General features: G+C 38.3%; 1 protein-coding gene and 1 long non-coding RNA gene across 2 annotated transcripts; both read right to left on the bottom strand.

The window, feature by feature from the left end:
* Window positions 1-3154: 3154 nt before the first annotated feature.
* On the bottom strand, window positions 3155-5901 carry LOC127216722 (zinc finger protein ZFP2-like). Its single transcript, XM_051177539.1, has one exon. The coding sequence runs from the start codon at window positions 5810-5812 to the stop codon at window positions 3953-3955; it is 1860 nt and encodes a 619-aa protein (XP_051033496.1). The 5' UTR covers window positions 5813-5901; the 3' UTR covers window positions 3155-3952.
* An 874-nt stretch (window positions 5902-6775) lies between these two features.
* Window positions 6776-15453, bottom strand: LOC127216746 (uncharacterized). The gene is made up of 3 exons (XR_007834041.1): window positions 15369-15453; window positions 7470-7596; window positions 6776-7269 (listed from the first exon to the last, which is right to left on the bottom strand). It is a non-coding gene; the product is annotated as an uncharacterized LOC127216746 (long non-coding RNA).
* Window positions 15454-15714: the final 261 nt, after the last annotated feature.

Here is a 15714-nt window from a genome sequence, read left to right on the forward strand (position 1 = left end):
TTACCCAGATTTTATATCTTCAGCATTCCCTCAGTTGGTGCTTTCTTTATTGTTTCTATTTCAGTTTTTAGGTCTTGAACTGTTTGGATTTTTTTTTTCCCTTGACTTTCCTTGCTTTCTTTAAGAGATTTGTTGATTTCTTACATTTTTTTGGGGGGGGGGTTGTCTTTTCCTCCATTACTTCCATTTTTTGTTTGTTTTTCCTTCCATTTCTTTAAAGTGTTTTTCTCACTTCCTCTTTAGGGCCTCTATCATCTTCATAAAGTTGTTTTAAAGCTCAATCTTTTTTGCCTCATCTGCACTGGGAATGTTCAAATCTTGCTGGTGTAGAATCCCTAGACTCAGGTGTCATGTTAGTCTTTCTGTTGTTGAATGTGATCTTATACTGTCATCTTACCATTCACTCTTCCCTCTCCTTGTGGGTATGGGTCCAAGGCTCTCTCCCAGTGGGTGCAGGTGGGTTCAAGACTCAAACAGTGGTGGATGCTAGATGGTTTGTTATCTCTCAAGGTCTTTCTGGGAAATTTGGGGGTAGAATGGGTCTGAGGCCCATGGGTCAGGCAACTCCAACTGAGAAAGGGGGGCAGGAGAAGGCACGGCACTTACCTCTCCCAGAATATCGCTGAAGACTATGGCATGCAGTATATTTCTGTGACATTCTATGTGTTTGACTATGGTTTTTGTTGTAGTGATGAGTACCATGACCAAAAGCAAGTGAGGCAAAGAGTTAATTTGACTTACACTTCCTGGTCACAAAGCATCATTGAAGGAAACCATGACAAAAACTATGGAAGAATCTGATTACTGGCTCTGGATAATTAGCATTCTTATAAAAGCAGGCCGACCTGTGTATTGATGGTGATACACACTCTGGATGAGGCCCTCCAAAATCCATTAAAAATATCCCTCATAGACATGGACACAGGCCATCTGAACAAGAGTTCATTAACTGGGGTTCCCTCTTCCAAAGTGAGGTTAGTTTGAAGAAAGTTTGCTTTTAAAAATAGTCAGCACATTATGACAGCAAACACATTGTGTTTCCTAACTACACAAGAAGCACTGAATGCCTTCAACCTTCAACCAGTTATGTGCCACCATAAATGTGCCTGTAACTTAATCTGAATTCTCAGGAAAACAGAAAAACAAACAAACAAACAAACAAAAAAAAAAAAACCAAAACAAAACTCTAAGCACCCACAACTGTTCAGCATACCTTCCAAGATCTTTTTAAAAGTCTAATAACAACCACACTCTGCTTCCACTTCCTCCCTATATTTCCTTGTAATTCCTTCCAAAAATGATGGCACGGTTTTACTTTTGTTACACATGACTTCATATATAAGATAAAAACCATGTAACACACAATAATCCACACTCAGAAAGATAAATCTTGTCTCTCCTATTTGCAGTTTTGCACTCCAAAACTTCAGATGTGAGAAGATAACCTGTAGTAACCATAGAAACCATATATTGCCTTCCTAACAAATACACAATGCAAAGTAAATCTCCTACATAGGAATGGGCCTATAGTAAATATTCTCAAAGTTTGAATGTACTTCTTTCAAACTGTCTCTAAAATATTGGAGTACATTTCAGAAAGTATTTAGTTTATTGCTGACATAAAATCCAATAAAATGAAAAGGTTTCACAAATTACAAATGACAAGTAGTGGTCTGGAGAGATGGCACTGAGTTTAAGAGCACTGGCTGCTGTTATATGCAGTTTCCTGCCAGACTGGTCCCACAGGCACATCAACCCCAAAATACCTCACAGAGACTCTATTAGTTATAAAGCTGATTGCCCATGGCTATAGCTTCTTATTGGCTAGCTCTGTCCTAAATATTAACTCATTTCTATCAATCTAAGTGTTTCCAAGTGGTCTTCTTACCAGAGAGAGGGTCCAGACCTCTTCTCTCATGTCCTACATCTTGACTCCTCTCTACTACATCTCCCTAAATCCTCCTAGTTTTGCCTATCTTGCTTTCCTATTTGCCAATAGTGTTTTATTCATTAACCAATAAGAGAAACATATTTACAGAATGACATCTCCCATCAGGCTGCTTCCTCCAGAGATACTGAGTTGAATTCCCAGCAATCACATATTGGCTCACAACAATCTATACTGAGATCGTGTGGCTCTTCTGGCATGCAGGCATACATGCAGGCAGAACACTGTATGTATAATAAACAAATAATACTTTAAAGAAAATGACAACCAGCCTTTTCATCCTGCAATGAAAATTTCTTTTGTCTGGATTTGGTTCCTCTGAAAGCACCAAGGTGTTTATGAGTTTTTTTTTCCCCCTATAGCTGTAATAGAATTCAATGTGCAAAGCAATGTTGAAATGGAAGTGTTACATTGGCCTTGTAGTTACAGAGAGTTGGAGCTTGTGATGGTAGAGCAAAGGCAGGCTGCCTGAAACAACTAGAAGCACATATGATAATCTGCAATCTGGAAACAGGAAGAATGTACTACAAATATTAGTGTTTTCCCAAATCTCAAACTTGTGTAGAAGAACATATATTCACCAGACAACCATACCTCTCATTAATCCTCAAGCTGTCCATGAATGGAGCCAAGTTTCAAAAAGCCATTCTCAAGTGGTACACTACTACAATTGTTTTCAAAGTAAACACCAAAGAATAAATGAAGCCAACCAAACAAACAAAACACAAACCAGGCATTATTACACAGACAGTAATGATTTTTTTCATTCATATATGAAAATATTGGGCCTAACAGTGTTTCTTTCCACATTAAAATATTGTATTTCTTAGTTAAGTCTCCACTCTCACAAACATATTACTATTTACTCATTTGTGTTTTGGTGTGTGTATTCATTTGAAAGTGTGTGTGTGAGACTGTCAGAAGACCTCTTACAGGAATTGGTTCTCTATTGCCACCATGTAAGATCAAGGACATAACTGAGATAATCATGTTTTCTGGCAATAAAGTGTTACTAGCTGATGCATCTCACTGTCCACTCACATTAATCTTTCATCTCACAATAGAAGCAATTTGACCAATGCAGTTTCACACAATCAATTATGGTGCAAATTCTACACACTACACTTTTCACTGTGAGATTATTATCCAGGGATGTGGGACACACAAAATCAAGAATACTATGCTGAAAATGACAATGACTTCAAACTTCATTTATTTTAAATACTTTAAAGGTTTTCCCACATTTATTCCAAACATAAAGGCTTTCACCAGTGAAATAAATTTTCCAATATAATAGGAACTATTGCTGCTAAAGCATTTTGCAAATGGATACCCAAGTCTATAGGATAGATTCCTGAGAACATTCTGGCAACAAGAACTGGTGAAGTCTGTGGCACCATACTTAGATGCATACTTGCATTGAACTTCTTTCCAATGTCAGTTCATGCATGAGGGTCATAGAAACTTGTAGTGGCCAAGTGTTTTCCAAAGTGCTGACATTGAAAAGGTTCCTCACAAGGGTGAGGTCTTTTATTCTTGATAAAATCACAAGATCAAAGAAACAGTTTCCCAAATTCTTACAAAGAGAGGCTTTCTCTCTAGTGTGAATGTTTTTGCTGCTCTTGCGCCAACTAGCACTATAGAAGGCTTCTCCAAATGCTACTAAGCATTAGGCTACTAACTAGAGTGAAGCAATGTCATGTCTGCTATTATCACCAGAGTGCCTGAAAGCTTTTCTACCATGCTTAAATGCATAAGGCATTTCTCCAGTGTGACCTTCTATGTCTACGGTTCCTAAGGAGTCACTAACGGCTTTTCCAAAATGCTTACATGAATAATACCTATCTTTAGAGTGAAATTTTCATAGTTGTAGAAATCACTAGACTGAATGAACAGTTTCCCACGTGTTTTACACAAGAATTGTTTCTCTCCAGTGATTTTTTTCATTCGTTAGGCTGTGAAAGGGCCTACATAACACTTTACATAACACTTACATACATAATACTATCTAGTATGAGTCCTTTCATGATTCTTAAGACTACTGCACAAGCTGAAGGCTTTCCCACAATGCATGCATCCATAAGGTTTCTCTCCAGTGTGCTTTATTTCATGTTTCTTATGACTACTGGAGTCACTGAAGGTTTTTCCACAATGACTGCATGAATAAGTCCTCTCTTCAGTGTGAGTCCTTTCATGATACTTACGGCCATTGTACTGGCTGAAGGCTTTTCCACAATGCCTGCAAGCATAAGGCTTCAACCCAGTGTGAATTCTTTCATGATTCTTATGAGTACTGGAGTCACTGAAGGCTTTTCGACAATACTTACATGCATAAGGCTTCTCTCCAGTATGCTTTCTTTCATGTTTCTTATGACTACTGGAGTCACTGAAGGTTTTTCCACAATGCTTACAAGCATAAGGCTTCTCTCCATTGTGAATCCTTTCATGTCTGTTCAGATGACTGGAAGTGGTAAATGCTTTTCCACAATCCCTACAAGCATAAGGCTTCTCTCCACTGTGAATCCTTTCATGTCTGTTCAGACGACTAGATCGGTTAAATGCTTTTCCACAATGCCTACAAGCATAAGGCTTCTCTCCGCTGTGAATCTTTTCATGTGTGTTCAGAAGACTGGAGCGGTTAAATGCTTTTCCACAATGCCTACAAGAATAAATCTTCTCTCCACTGTGAATCCTTTCATGTGTGTTCAGAAGACTGGAGCGGTTAAATGCTTTTCCACAATGCCTACAAGAATAAATCTTCTCTCCACTGTGAATCCTTTCATGTCTGTTTAGATGACTGGCGGTGGTGAATGCTTTCCCACAATGCCTACATGCATAAGGCTTCTCTCCTCTGTGAATTCTTTCATGTCTGTTCAGATGACTGGAGGTGGTGAATGCTTTTCCACAATGCCTACAAACATAAGGCTTCTCTCCAGTGTGAATCCTTTCATGAACATTCAGGGTACTGGAGTAGTTAAAAGCTTTTCCACAGTGCCTACAAACATAAGGTTTCTCTCCACTGTGAATCCTTTCATGAACATTCAGAGCACTGGAGTAGTTAAAAACTTTTCCACAATGCCTACAAGCATAAGGCTTTTCTCCATTGTGAATATTTTCATGTATATTCAGATGACTGGAGCGGTTAAATGCTTTTCCACAATGTCTACAAACATAAGGCTTCTCTCCACTATGAATTCTTTCATGTCTGTTCAGATGACTGGAGCATGTAAAGGTTTTTTGACAACTCTTACAAGCATAAGGCTTCTCTCCAGTGTGAAACCTTTCATGTTTTTTCAGATGACTGGAGCATGTAAAGGTTTTTTGACAACTCTTACAAGAATAAGGCTTCTCTTTTGTATGAGTTACTTTATGCTTCTCAAAACATTTGGCAATTTTAAATGTTTTGCCACATTGCCTACAATTGTATTTTTTCTGTCCAGTATGGCTTTTTTCATGGTTGTAAAGGTCACTGGACTCAATGAAGGATTCTTCACAGAACGTACATACAACCTGTTTTACTTCTTTATGGATTCCTTCATTGTTCTGAACATATGTGTATCCCTTTATGTCATTTTCATTGAGTGTAAACCCAGTGAGAGTTCTATCCTGAGGCTGATCCAAACTGAGACTACAGGCTTCATTATATTCTTGACTTTCACAGAGTTTCTCCTCAGGAGAAGTGTCAAGTACCTGAAGTGATTCAGGATGGTGGATATCTTTCCAATGTTCCTGATGTGTAAAAGCTTTTTGCCATTCAGATGGTATCCCTGTAGTTTGGTCTCTGATATACCCATGTGAGGATGAATGACCAATGGTGTTTCTTACGTGCAAAGTTCTTTCACATATTCTTACTCCAGGATTCATGTCTTTATTTATGATATTCTTTGTAATGGGTTCCTGGTTTTTATCACACTCATGATCATGAGCATATCCACAGTCTTTCTCAATCACTAGACTTCTGCAAAAAATGAGAAGAGAATTACTGTAGCCAAGAGAAATGTTAGAGGCTGGCTTGTGTGGCCCACCAAAATCATACTATCCTAGAGGCAACAGAAGAACACTGTGACTGTGAAGGACAATGTGGACTACATGGCCCTGTCATATGCAAAGATGTGGAGTGTTGACTTCACTTCTATTAAAATTATGAAGTTGTTATCACGGATTTGGAGTTTTTTTTTTTTTTTTTTTTTTTCTTTTTTTGCTCATCAGTAGTCCAGATTTTGATGCCAGAACTCATCTGGAGGGCACACCAGTTTCTGTTGTTACTAATGGTCTAAAGGATCTTTTGCCTATGTCTGGAATACAGACATAGATACACATATACAGGTACAAAACAATATGTATACAAGGTATGAACAAGAAGGCAAAAGTTCTGCTGTTTGAAGACAAATACTACAATCAGTGGAAGTGGTGAAACACTGTAGCATTTTGACATTTAGAATTCTAAGGCAGTGTTGGTTCATTAGTTATCAACTACATGCATCTATGGCCAACTGAGAATGGGTTCCCTCAAAGGACAAAATGACTCAGATTGGCTTGTAAATAAGTCTGAGGGAGCATTTTTACATTCTTGACTGATGAAGGAGGGCTCACACTATGATGTGCATTGTGACCATGGGCAAGAGGGCATTATCTGTGTAGGAAAGTTATCTGCTGGTTGCACAAGGTATAAGACAGGTAGCTGAGTAAGGGATAAGGAGCTCACTGGTAAACAGCATTTCTCCATCACCTCTGCTTCAGTTTCTGCCTACAAGTTCTTGCCCAGCTTGAGTGCCTACCCTGACTACCCTTTATAATGGGTCTGTGACAAGGGTGTGTTAGTAAAAATGAGTTCTACCCCAGAGTTGCTTTTTTCTTTCTTTTTTTATTGTCATAGCATATGAAAGCATAACAAACAAACAAACAAAAACAAAACAAACAAAAAAACCCCCAAAATCCAAAAAACAAAAACAAAAAAACAGAACTTATGGTCAAACCCTCAAAATCATACATAGAAAGACAGAAAATAATTTGAAGGTTTGTGTGTAATAAACCAAAGATAAAATCCATTCAAAGGTTAATGTTACATGACACATTTGTGATCTTAATATACTATAAAGATGAAATACTCAAATATTGAATGGCACAATGCAATGCTCTATTACAGAAATATGTTTAGAGATTATTATTCAGTTACTTTTCTTTAGACATTTTGATAGGCATTCAGTTGTCCAATGATTTTCAAATATATGAGATCAATTCCTTTCTTTTGAATATGAATTACCGCATGTTTCTGCTGATGTCTTTGCTGTCCTCTCCAATATTTTCTTCTACTGCTTTTTCTAGAAGAAAATCCAGAGGATACAGTATGACATATTCATATTCAATGTAAAAGGTATTATACCCTAGCTATTTGACATAGGTTTTCACACTATATTTACCACATATTCCCTTTAAGAATTCAAATGCCAACAGTACACCCATATGCAAGACACGGATGTTCTATGATGGAATAAACAAAGAGAACATATTGAAATTTTACCTATGGAGATCAGGTTCAAAAACGTTTCTTTCATCACATCTCTGTAGAGCTTCTTTTGACATACATCCAACAATGCCCACTCTCCTGTGGTGAAGTTCACAGCCACATCCTCAAAGGACACTTTCTCCTAAGGGTGCATATATTAGGATGGTTAGTTTTAACTGACAGACTGACAGGACACAGAATCATCTAGCATGTAAAGTCCTGAAAACACCTCTAAATTATCATGTAAATAGGAGTAACTGAATCTCTATGGGATGCTATCTTGATCACTTGATGTAATAAAGGAGATACATTCTCTCAAATACTACTCACCTGCCTTAGGAAACATCATGACCAAGCAACTATTATAAAAGAAAGCATTTTGGGGGACATTGCTTATACTTTTAGAGGGTTGGTCAAAGATTTTCATGGTGGGAAGCAGAAAGCCATAGAGCTGGAACATACTCAAACCAATACACACTACAAGTTGAGAGGCAGCATGTTCTGAACTCATTAGGAGTTACTCTAGTGGAAGAGGAAACCTACAACATACAGCCACACATTATTCTCTTCACGAGTGAGTGCACTTCAGAGTTCTGCAATTTTTGATCAGTACATACCCTTCAATTGTGATATGAAATAAACTCCTTCTGACTGCTTGTCTTTGTCATTTATGACAGCCAGATGAAAAGCCTGATAGAAGCAATACACACAAAGCCTGAAGAGACAGCTCATTGGTGGAGAGCATTCACCCTTCGTGAAGCAGGTGTTAAACTCATGATCAACTTGTAATAGAATTATCCCTAGCAACTACAGAGACTTGGTTAAAACAGTCTTAGAGTCTTGCCTTCAAGACTCTAATGGAATATCTGGTGGAAAGACGAGGTTAAGACCATTGAACAACAAAGTAGGGCTAGAGGGGTGAAAAATCTCCAAAAACCAACTTCTTGGAGAGGGAAATCATGCAGATGTACAGAGGCAATCTCTATATAATGATCATGTATGTCCTCGATTTATACCACACAGAAGTTTTGAATGTTTGGGACAGAATTTGAGAAGTAGGAAAGGAAATTGAGTCATTTACTAAAGTTATATGGGGCCCAAAGGAAGTTTTTACAGATTTCACAAAAAAGACTGACTTCAGGAGAAAATAAAATGATACAAGATTTTGAAGCTAAACAAATGATAATTGAATCTCTGGCTTTTGAAATTGCTAATTTTCATAATGCAAAAGTGTAATTACTCCTTAACAGCATGATTAGCACCTTTGGGGGAATGGATTTGAGATTTACAATCAGTATTCAATCACATGACCAAGATGATGCATGGATAGGTGAGGTGATTTCCAGAGGTTTAAAGAAAAACTGGAATGTCAAGTGTTTCAATTGTGGAAATCAGGGTCACTTGAAAAGAGTTTGTAAGCATGGCATTTCTGGAAACGATTTATTTCATTTTATTATTATTATTATTTCTTATTTTGCATATCGATCCCAGTTCCCTCTCCCTCCCATCATTCTCTCATGCCTCTGACCCCCCTCTCATCCAATTCCTCACCCTCTCCACAGGAAGGGTGAGGTCTTCTAGGAGGGATCATCAAAATATGTCAAGTCACCTGGAGTAAGGACTAGGCCCTCTCTCCTGTCTCTTAAGGGATTATTCCTCTATGGGGAACGTGCTCCCAAAGTCCTTTTGTGCACCAGGAATACATCCTGGTCTTACTGTCAGAGATCCATAGATTGCCCACGTTCAGGGGGGTCTGGGTCGGTCCAATGCTGCTTCCCAAGCTATCAGTCCATGAGCTCCCCCTTGTTCAGGTCAGCTGTCTCTGAGGGTTCCTGTAACCTGGACTTGATCCTTTTTCTAATCACTCCTCCCTCTCTGCAACTGGATTCTAGGAGTTTGGCTCAGTGTGGGAAAGATTTTTCTAAGCAGAATTCAAATAGAATCGCTCTCCCTTCTGGATTATGCAGAAATGTAACCAAGTCAGGCATTGTAAAAGTGAATGTAGGTCAATAAGTGTCAGTCAAGGTAATAGAATACCATTGGGAAATAGAGGAGCTTCTTGCAGGCCCTCATGCAAATTCAGTTGAGTAATTTCTTGTAACAGTCAATGGAACTCCTTCACAAAGCAATTAAAGAACCTGTTACCTATTATATGAAACCACAGTGCTCTGGATGATAGAAAAGCTAGAGAGGAGAGAACAAAATACTCAAAAGAAACCATAAAGTAAATATTTCTATAAAAGAACAGAGACCAAAATTAAAAGTGCAAATAAATGACATTGTCATTGAAGGCCTTATAGATGTAGATGTCACAATTTCACCAGTACCTTGGCATCAAAATGCACCTTTTCAAGAGGTAAATATTTAACTTTTAGGGAGTGGAACTTTATCTCAAGTTAAACAGAGAAAAATTGAATGTATAGAGCCAGAAAAACAGAGAAGAAAATTAAAGCCTCATTTCTATATATAATGAACTTATGGGGACATGATTTGTTACATCGATGGAATACACAGATTAACATTCCTCCAGTCTCAGAAACAAACCATTTATTAATGTATGTTCTGGGGGGGAATATTAGAAGGTATTATAAAGAACAGTCACTGACAATTCAGGGTATACATGAATAGGGCACAACAGCTGCTAATCCTTCTAAGGCACCCACATCCCTACCAAAGAATGGTTGATGGACAAGCCTGTATGTGTTAAGAAATGGCTTTTAGCAACACAGAAACATAGGCCTTAGAACAGAGTCAGCTAAATGCTCAACATATTGAAGAATTAACCAGCCCTTTAAATTCTCCTATATTTGCTATTGAAAAGAAATCTAGAAAATGGAGAATGGTAACAGATCAAGAACTGTTAATTAGGTGATTCAGGCAATGGGATCACTACAGTCTGGAATTCTTTTGCCTTCTTTATTATCTAAAGGATGGTCTTATAATTATTGATTTAAAAGATTGTTTTCTCACTATAACATTACAAAAATAGTGAAAAATTTGTCTTCATGATGCATACTTATAATAATTCTCAGCCTGCTAAGAGACCAATGGATAACACTCTCACAGAGAAAGTTAAATAGCCCCACCCTGTGCCAATATTTTATAAGTCACCCAGTTGAAATAGCATATAAGGAATTTTTGTAATCTATAGTTTACCATCATATGGACAATAATTTACTAGCTGACTCAAGTGTGGATAATTTAGAAACAATATTTGGAGAGGTAAAGAAAAATTTGCCTTGTAGGGGATTACAAATCACTCCTGAAGAAAAGCAAAGAGGGGATTTTATTATTTATTAAGGATATAAAATAGTTCTACAGAAAATTAGACCTCAAAAGATGCAAATTAGAAGAGATCAAATGCTACTCTTAATGACTTTAAATGATTTGTATTAGTTATAATGCTTTTGGCCCATATCTAGAGCTTCTTATTGGCTAGCTCTGTCTTAATTATTAACCCATAATTACTAATATATGTATTTCTACATGGTTGTATCTTACCAGGAATGCCAGACTCACACATCTGCTCCTCTCAAGATCACATCACAACACTGGCCTTTCATTTCCCAGAATCCTCCATCTCCCCTAGTCCCACCTATCTTGCTTTCTTATTGGTCATTAACCAATAAGAGAAACATATTTACAGAATGACATGTCCCATCACATGTCGTGCTTCTGATGTGTCCAGCTGCCCTAACAGCTGCCCTGAGAACAGACGGTCACACAAATCTGGGCTTGACATTGCTCCCCTCTGTATCACAAGTCCTAAAGAGGCAGCATGGGCAGCACCGTATGACAATTAGTGGTACTGATTGGACAGTTTATTCCTTTTAGTACTAAGGTCTCTGAATGACAAACAGTTCTCACTCTGCCTTTACTAGTAAAACACTTTAGGGAAGTGATAGTGCAAACCTTCACTGCCAGCACACTTGAGGAAGCTGCTCTTCTGAGAACCCAAAGCCATTCAGGGCTACTCACTACTCCCCTTTTCCACCAAGATACTGCCTTCAGTTTGCTCTGTACAGTCTAAACACATGCCCCAATAGGAAAAGCAGGACTCTAAGGAGATAGCTCCAGATGGGTTTGAACACAGGATCTTGGTATAAGGCTGGAAAGGAAACCTCAAGGATCAAAGATGAGGTAAGAGCCCATTGCTCAGATCTATTTGTGAACTCATCCTTCACAAGGCAGAATAGCCAAGGAAAAGAAAACAAATGATAGTAACATTTTGTCTAGGGTTTAGAAAGATGGTGCTCTACTCAAGAGTGTTTGCTGATCTTGGAATGAAATCAGGTGGCTCCCAAATGCCTGTCACTTCACGTCCAGGGGGTCTGATACCTTTCTTGGGCCACCATTAGAATTAATGCTCTTATGGTGACATAACATAGACATAACTGAAAATGAGGCACATTCATAACAGCAAGTGCCTACATAAAAATCATAGCTCTCATACTAGTAACTTGGCAACATACCTGGAATGAAAAAAAAAAAAAAAAAAAAAAAAGGACTCACTCAAAATGAGTAGATAGCAAGATATGTTTTTGATTCTATCCAGTTTTAATTCATGATTCAGACAGAACGCATCTGTTCTTTACGGTAGAATTCTTTCTTTCCTGAGTTCTTAACAATCATTTCAGTGCTTTTGACCTTGGGTTTCTTTTAATTTTCTATTCCCATTATTCTTAGATTGGTATTTCTATATTGTCCCAGATTTCATGGATGTTTTGTGCCCAGAGTTTTTTGTTTTAATAATTTATTTAACTTTTATTTTATGTGCATTGGCATCAGATTCCCTGGAACTGGAGTTATAGACAGTTGTGAGTAGCCATGTGGTACTGGGAATTGAACACTGGTCCATCAGGAAGAGTAAGCAGTGCTCTTAACCACTGAGCTATCTCTCCAGCCCTAGTGCCCAGAGTTTTTAGAGTTAACATTTCCCATGACCTGAAGTTTTAACGAATATGAGCTCTTGATTACAAGCTAATTGTACAATGGGAACAATATAAAAACAGAAGTACATGCAAACAATACATATTTGCATAGGTAAATGAAGATCATTTTAAAAACACTGATACTTTATCAGTTTTCCATTTTAGACTAGGCTGTTAATTATCTCTTACAATATATTTTACTAGTATTAGCAATCCTAAATCTAAAGCCTGTCCTTTTGAAAATATGAGTGTAATCTAAGTAGAAAACTTAGGATGGAAAAGACACAGAACCTAAGCTGATTACTGGGAAGACTCTGAAGAGGCTGAACAGACACCAAAAGCTTGGTATTTAAATTACTTTTTTCCTTTAGTTTATATTGGACAAGATCAGAACTTGTATAACTTTGTTATTAAAGAGGAAGGCACAGATAAGATAGGGCATTGGGTATATTGCTTAAGGCTATAAGTTCAAATTTATGTTAGAAATACACAATATTAATTATTGTTATTTTAATACTTAACAGCATATCTCATTTTATTAAGTTAGAAACTAATTTCTTATTAACTAAATACATCAGCTACATAAACAATTGTCTATGTTAAATGTTAACATTGCAGATTTATAGAAGGTGAATGGATAAAGGCACGAGGGAAAGAATGGTATTCTACACAAAAATGTCCTATAATACTTGTATCAAAGTTAAAAATCCCCAAAACACTTATGATTGTGTGGGTCAAGACGCTAGAGAGAATGCGATTGATCCTTGTAAGGGCAAGTAAGTTTAGCTGCTTTGTTGTGCACAGACTTTGACTTTCAATTTGATCTATGGGAAAGAACTTCCAAGAAGCCACAAAATTAGTTGATGAAGAGAAATTTATTCTACAAGGAAGCTTAATTAAGATAAAGAAATAGAGTGGGAAGCTAAATTAAAATAAAGAAATAGAGTGGGAAGCTCCTAAGAAAGGGGACTTCACCCCGAAGAATTTACCACTGGGCATTTTCACACAGCACAAAATGCATGGGAATATGCATGTATAACCAGTAGTCATCACGGTACAAGCTTCATACAGCTCAAGCTTTCCATTTGTCTGACTGTATGCTTCTCCCCGGTTCAAAGAGCAGCAGTCAGAGATGTTCTGAGGCAAGCAACCTTTTAAGCCTCACAAACAAAGGTGGCTCAAGTCCAGTCCTCGGCAACCATCCAAGTACATGTTCCAGTATACACATCTACTCCCAGACATTGGCCAGATGTCAAGGTTGTGAAGTGCATCAATATGTTTCTTCTCAATTAAAACAAAAAATGCTCCAGTTCACGATCCTGAAAACTGACCAGGCTCTCAAAACAGAGAAGAGGGGTCATCTGCAATTCATGCATTAGCATGTGCAGAGCCTTAACACAAGCCTCCCCATTTTAAAATCACTTTCCTAACAATCATCTAGAAAGCTACTCCTAGCTATGAAGTTATTGGCAACTGACAGTCTGGGGTGGGAGGCAGGTCACTTTCTCTCCAGAATATGGCCACTAGAATGTTGCCAAGGCTCTAATGCATGACCACAAACACCTACCAGAACTCAGTGGGTTATAAACAACAAAAACAAAAGACACATAAAATTAAAAGTCATAAAATGCTAGATCTGATTAAAACATGTCACCTATGTTTAGGAAATATCCAATAATAAAAATATATTTTCAAGGGTTTGATTGGATTTTTAGTAATAAAACAATTGTACACTGGCTAGGATATGGATGAGCAGGTGAAAAGCTGGCCATGAAAGCCTGAAGACCCATACTCTTGTTGAGCATGTGTGGAGAAGTGAATACTAACCTTTAGAGGAAGTTTAAACTGCTGCAATTAATAGGCAAACCAGTGTGAGCTTGCATCACAAAGAAAAACAGAAATACAACTTCTTCAAGCTATTCGTTCTCTGAGCTAATAGTTATAATGAAAAGAGCCCATAGATTACAGGCGATAAATACATAGTCCTGATCTTTGCTTCTCTAGTCCCGTCGGCCATAAAAAGAATCAGCCTGTCTGTCCATCAGCTGATTTTCAGAAAATAGAGATTGGAATTTGACTCTGCAATGAAGAAATCTGAAATGAAATTTTCAAGCAAATGGATATAACTCAAGTCCACAAGGTCAAGTCCACTGTTTCTTTGTACAGATACTTTCTTTGAACTCGTACCCATCTGTTTCAATACTCGAGTGGATGTTGGTAGACACCATGGAGAAGAGAGGTTCCATGAGATATGCGGGTAGGTGGAATACTTCCGGAATAGTAGACCGCATGTGACATGCAAGCAGAGTGGTGAATACTCTAGGACTTGAAAGAAAACAAAACAAAACACAAACAAGCACGGGAAAGAGAAAAGGAGGAAGTTGGAATATCAAAGTTTAGTACTGAATTGGCCTCAGCTGCACAGTGGTTGCTTGCTCAGCCTGCTGATAAACAGTGCCCAAGTCTTAAAAATAAAAACAAAACAAGGGAAGGCTTGGTGGTGTCAGCCTTTAACCCCTGAGGAAGGTGATCTTCGTGTCCAAGGCTACCAAAACTAGCCTGGTGAAAACAGCGAGATCCAGGGCTACACAGGAAAACCCCCTGTCGCCAAAACCAAAAGAGAAATGACAATGTATTAAATGTGAATTAAAATAAAATGAAAATCAAAGTAACTACACACACAAGCGCAATAAATATTATAAACAAGGCACACTTAAGTCAACCACACACAGTCTGGTCAGTAACATCACTCCGCCAACTCAAGCACTCACCCAAGAGAGCTGCTGGTTCCGACTAAGCAGCTTCACTAGAGCACAAGGTTAGGGGACGCGGGACCCAAGGCTGCCTGCCGGGGGCATACTTCAAGACCACGTGGGCATAAACACTGCTGGGACAGACTCCACCGGGGAAAACTTCAGGTTTCCAAAGGAGCTAGTGTGCGCCACCCGCCACCTGGGATTCCACGAGTCCAAGGCACACTCACCATTTCTGCTTTCTGATGTGTCTAACTGCACTCCCAAAGATGCCTGCAGTCGGGAGAACTGCCCAAACAAGTCCTCACAAGAATACCCTTATCCTAAGCGAGGCGGGGTGAAAAAAAGAAAAAAAGAAAACAAACAAACGTTTCCAGGAAGCGCACTATGAATATCCGTGCTCCTCATTGGACAGTTCATTCCTTTTAGTAATGCTGTTCCTGATTGACTCCGCCTTCTCAGCCTTCCGTATCAAAACATTTTGGGAAAGTTCAAATGGAAGTCGCATAATGACAGTACACTTGAGAAGGGCACAATTCTATGAATTCAAAGCCATTCAGGGCTACACGATGAAGC

The sequence above is a fragment of the Phodopus roborovskii genome, unplaced genomic scaffold, assembly GCF_943737965.1.
Source record: "Phodopus roborovskii unplaced genomic scaffold, PHOROB, whole genome shotgun sequence".
Taxonomy (NCBI): Eukaryota; Metazoa; Chordata; class Mammalia; order Rodentia; family Cricetidae; genus Phodopus; species Phodopus roborovskii.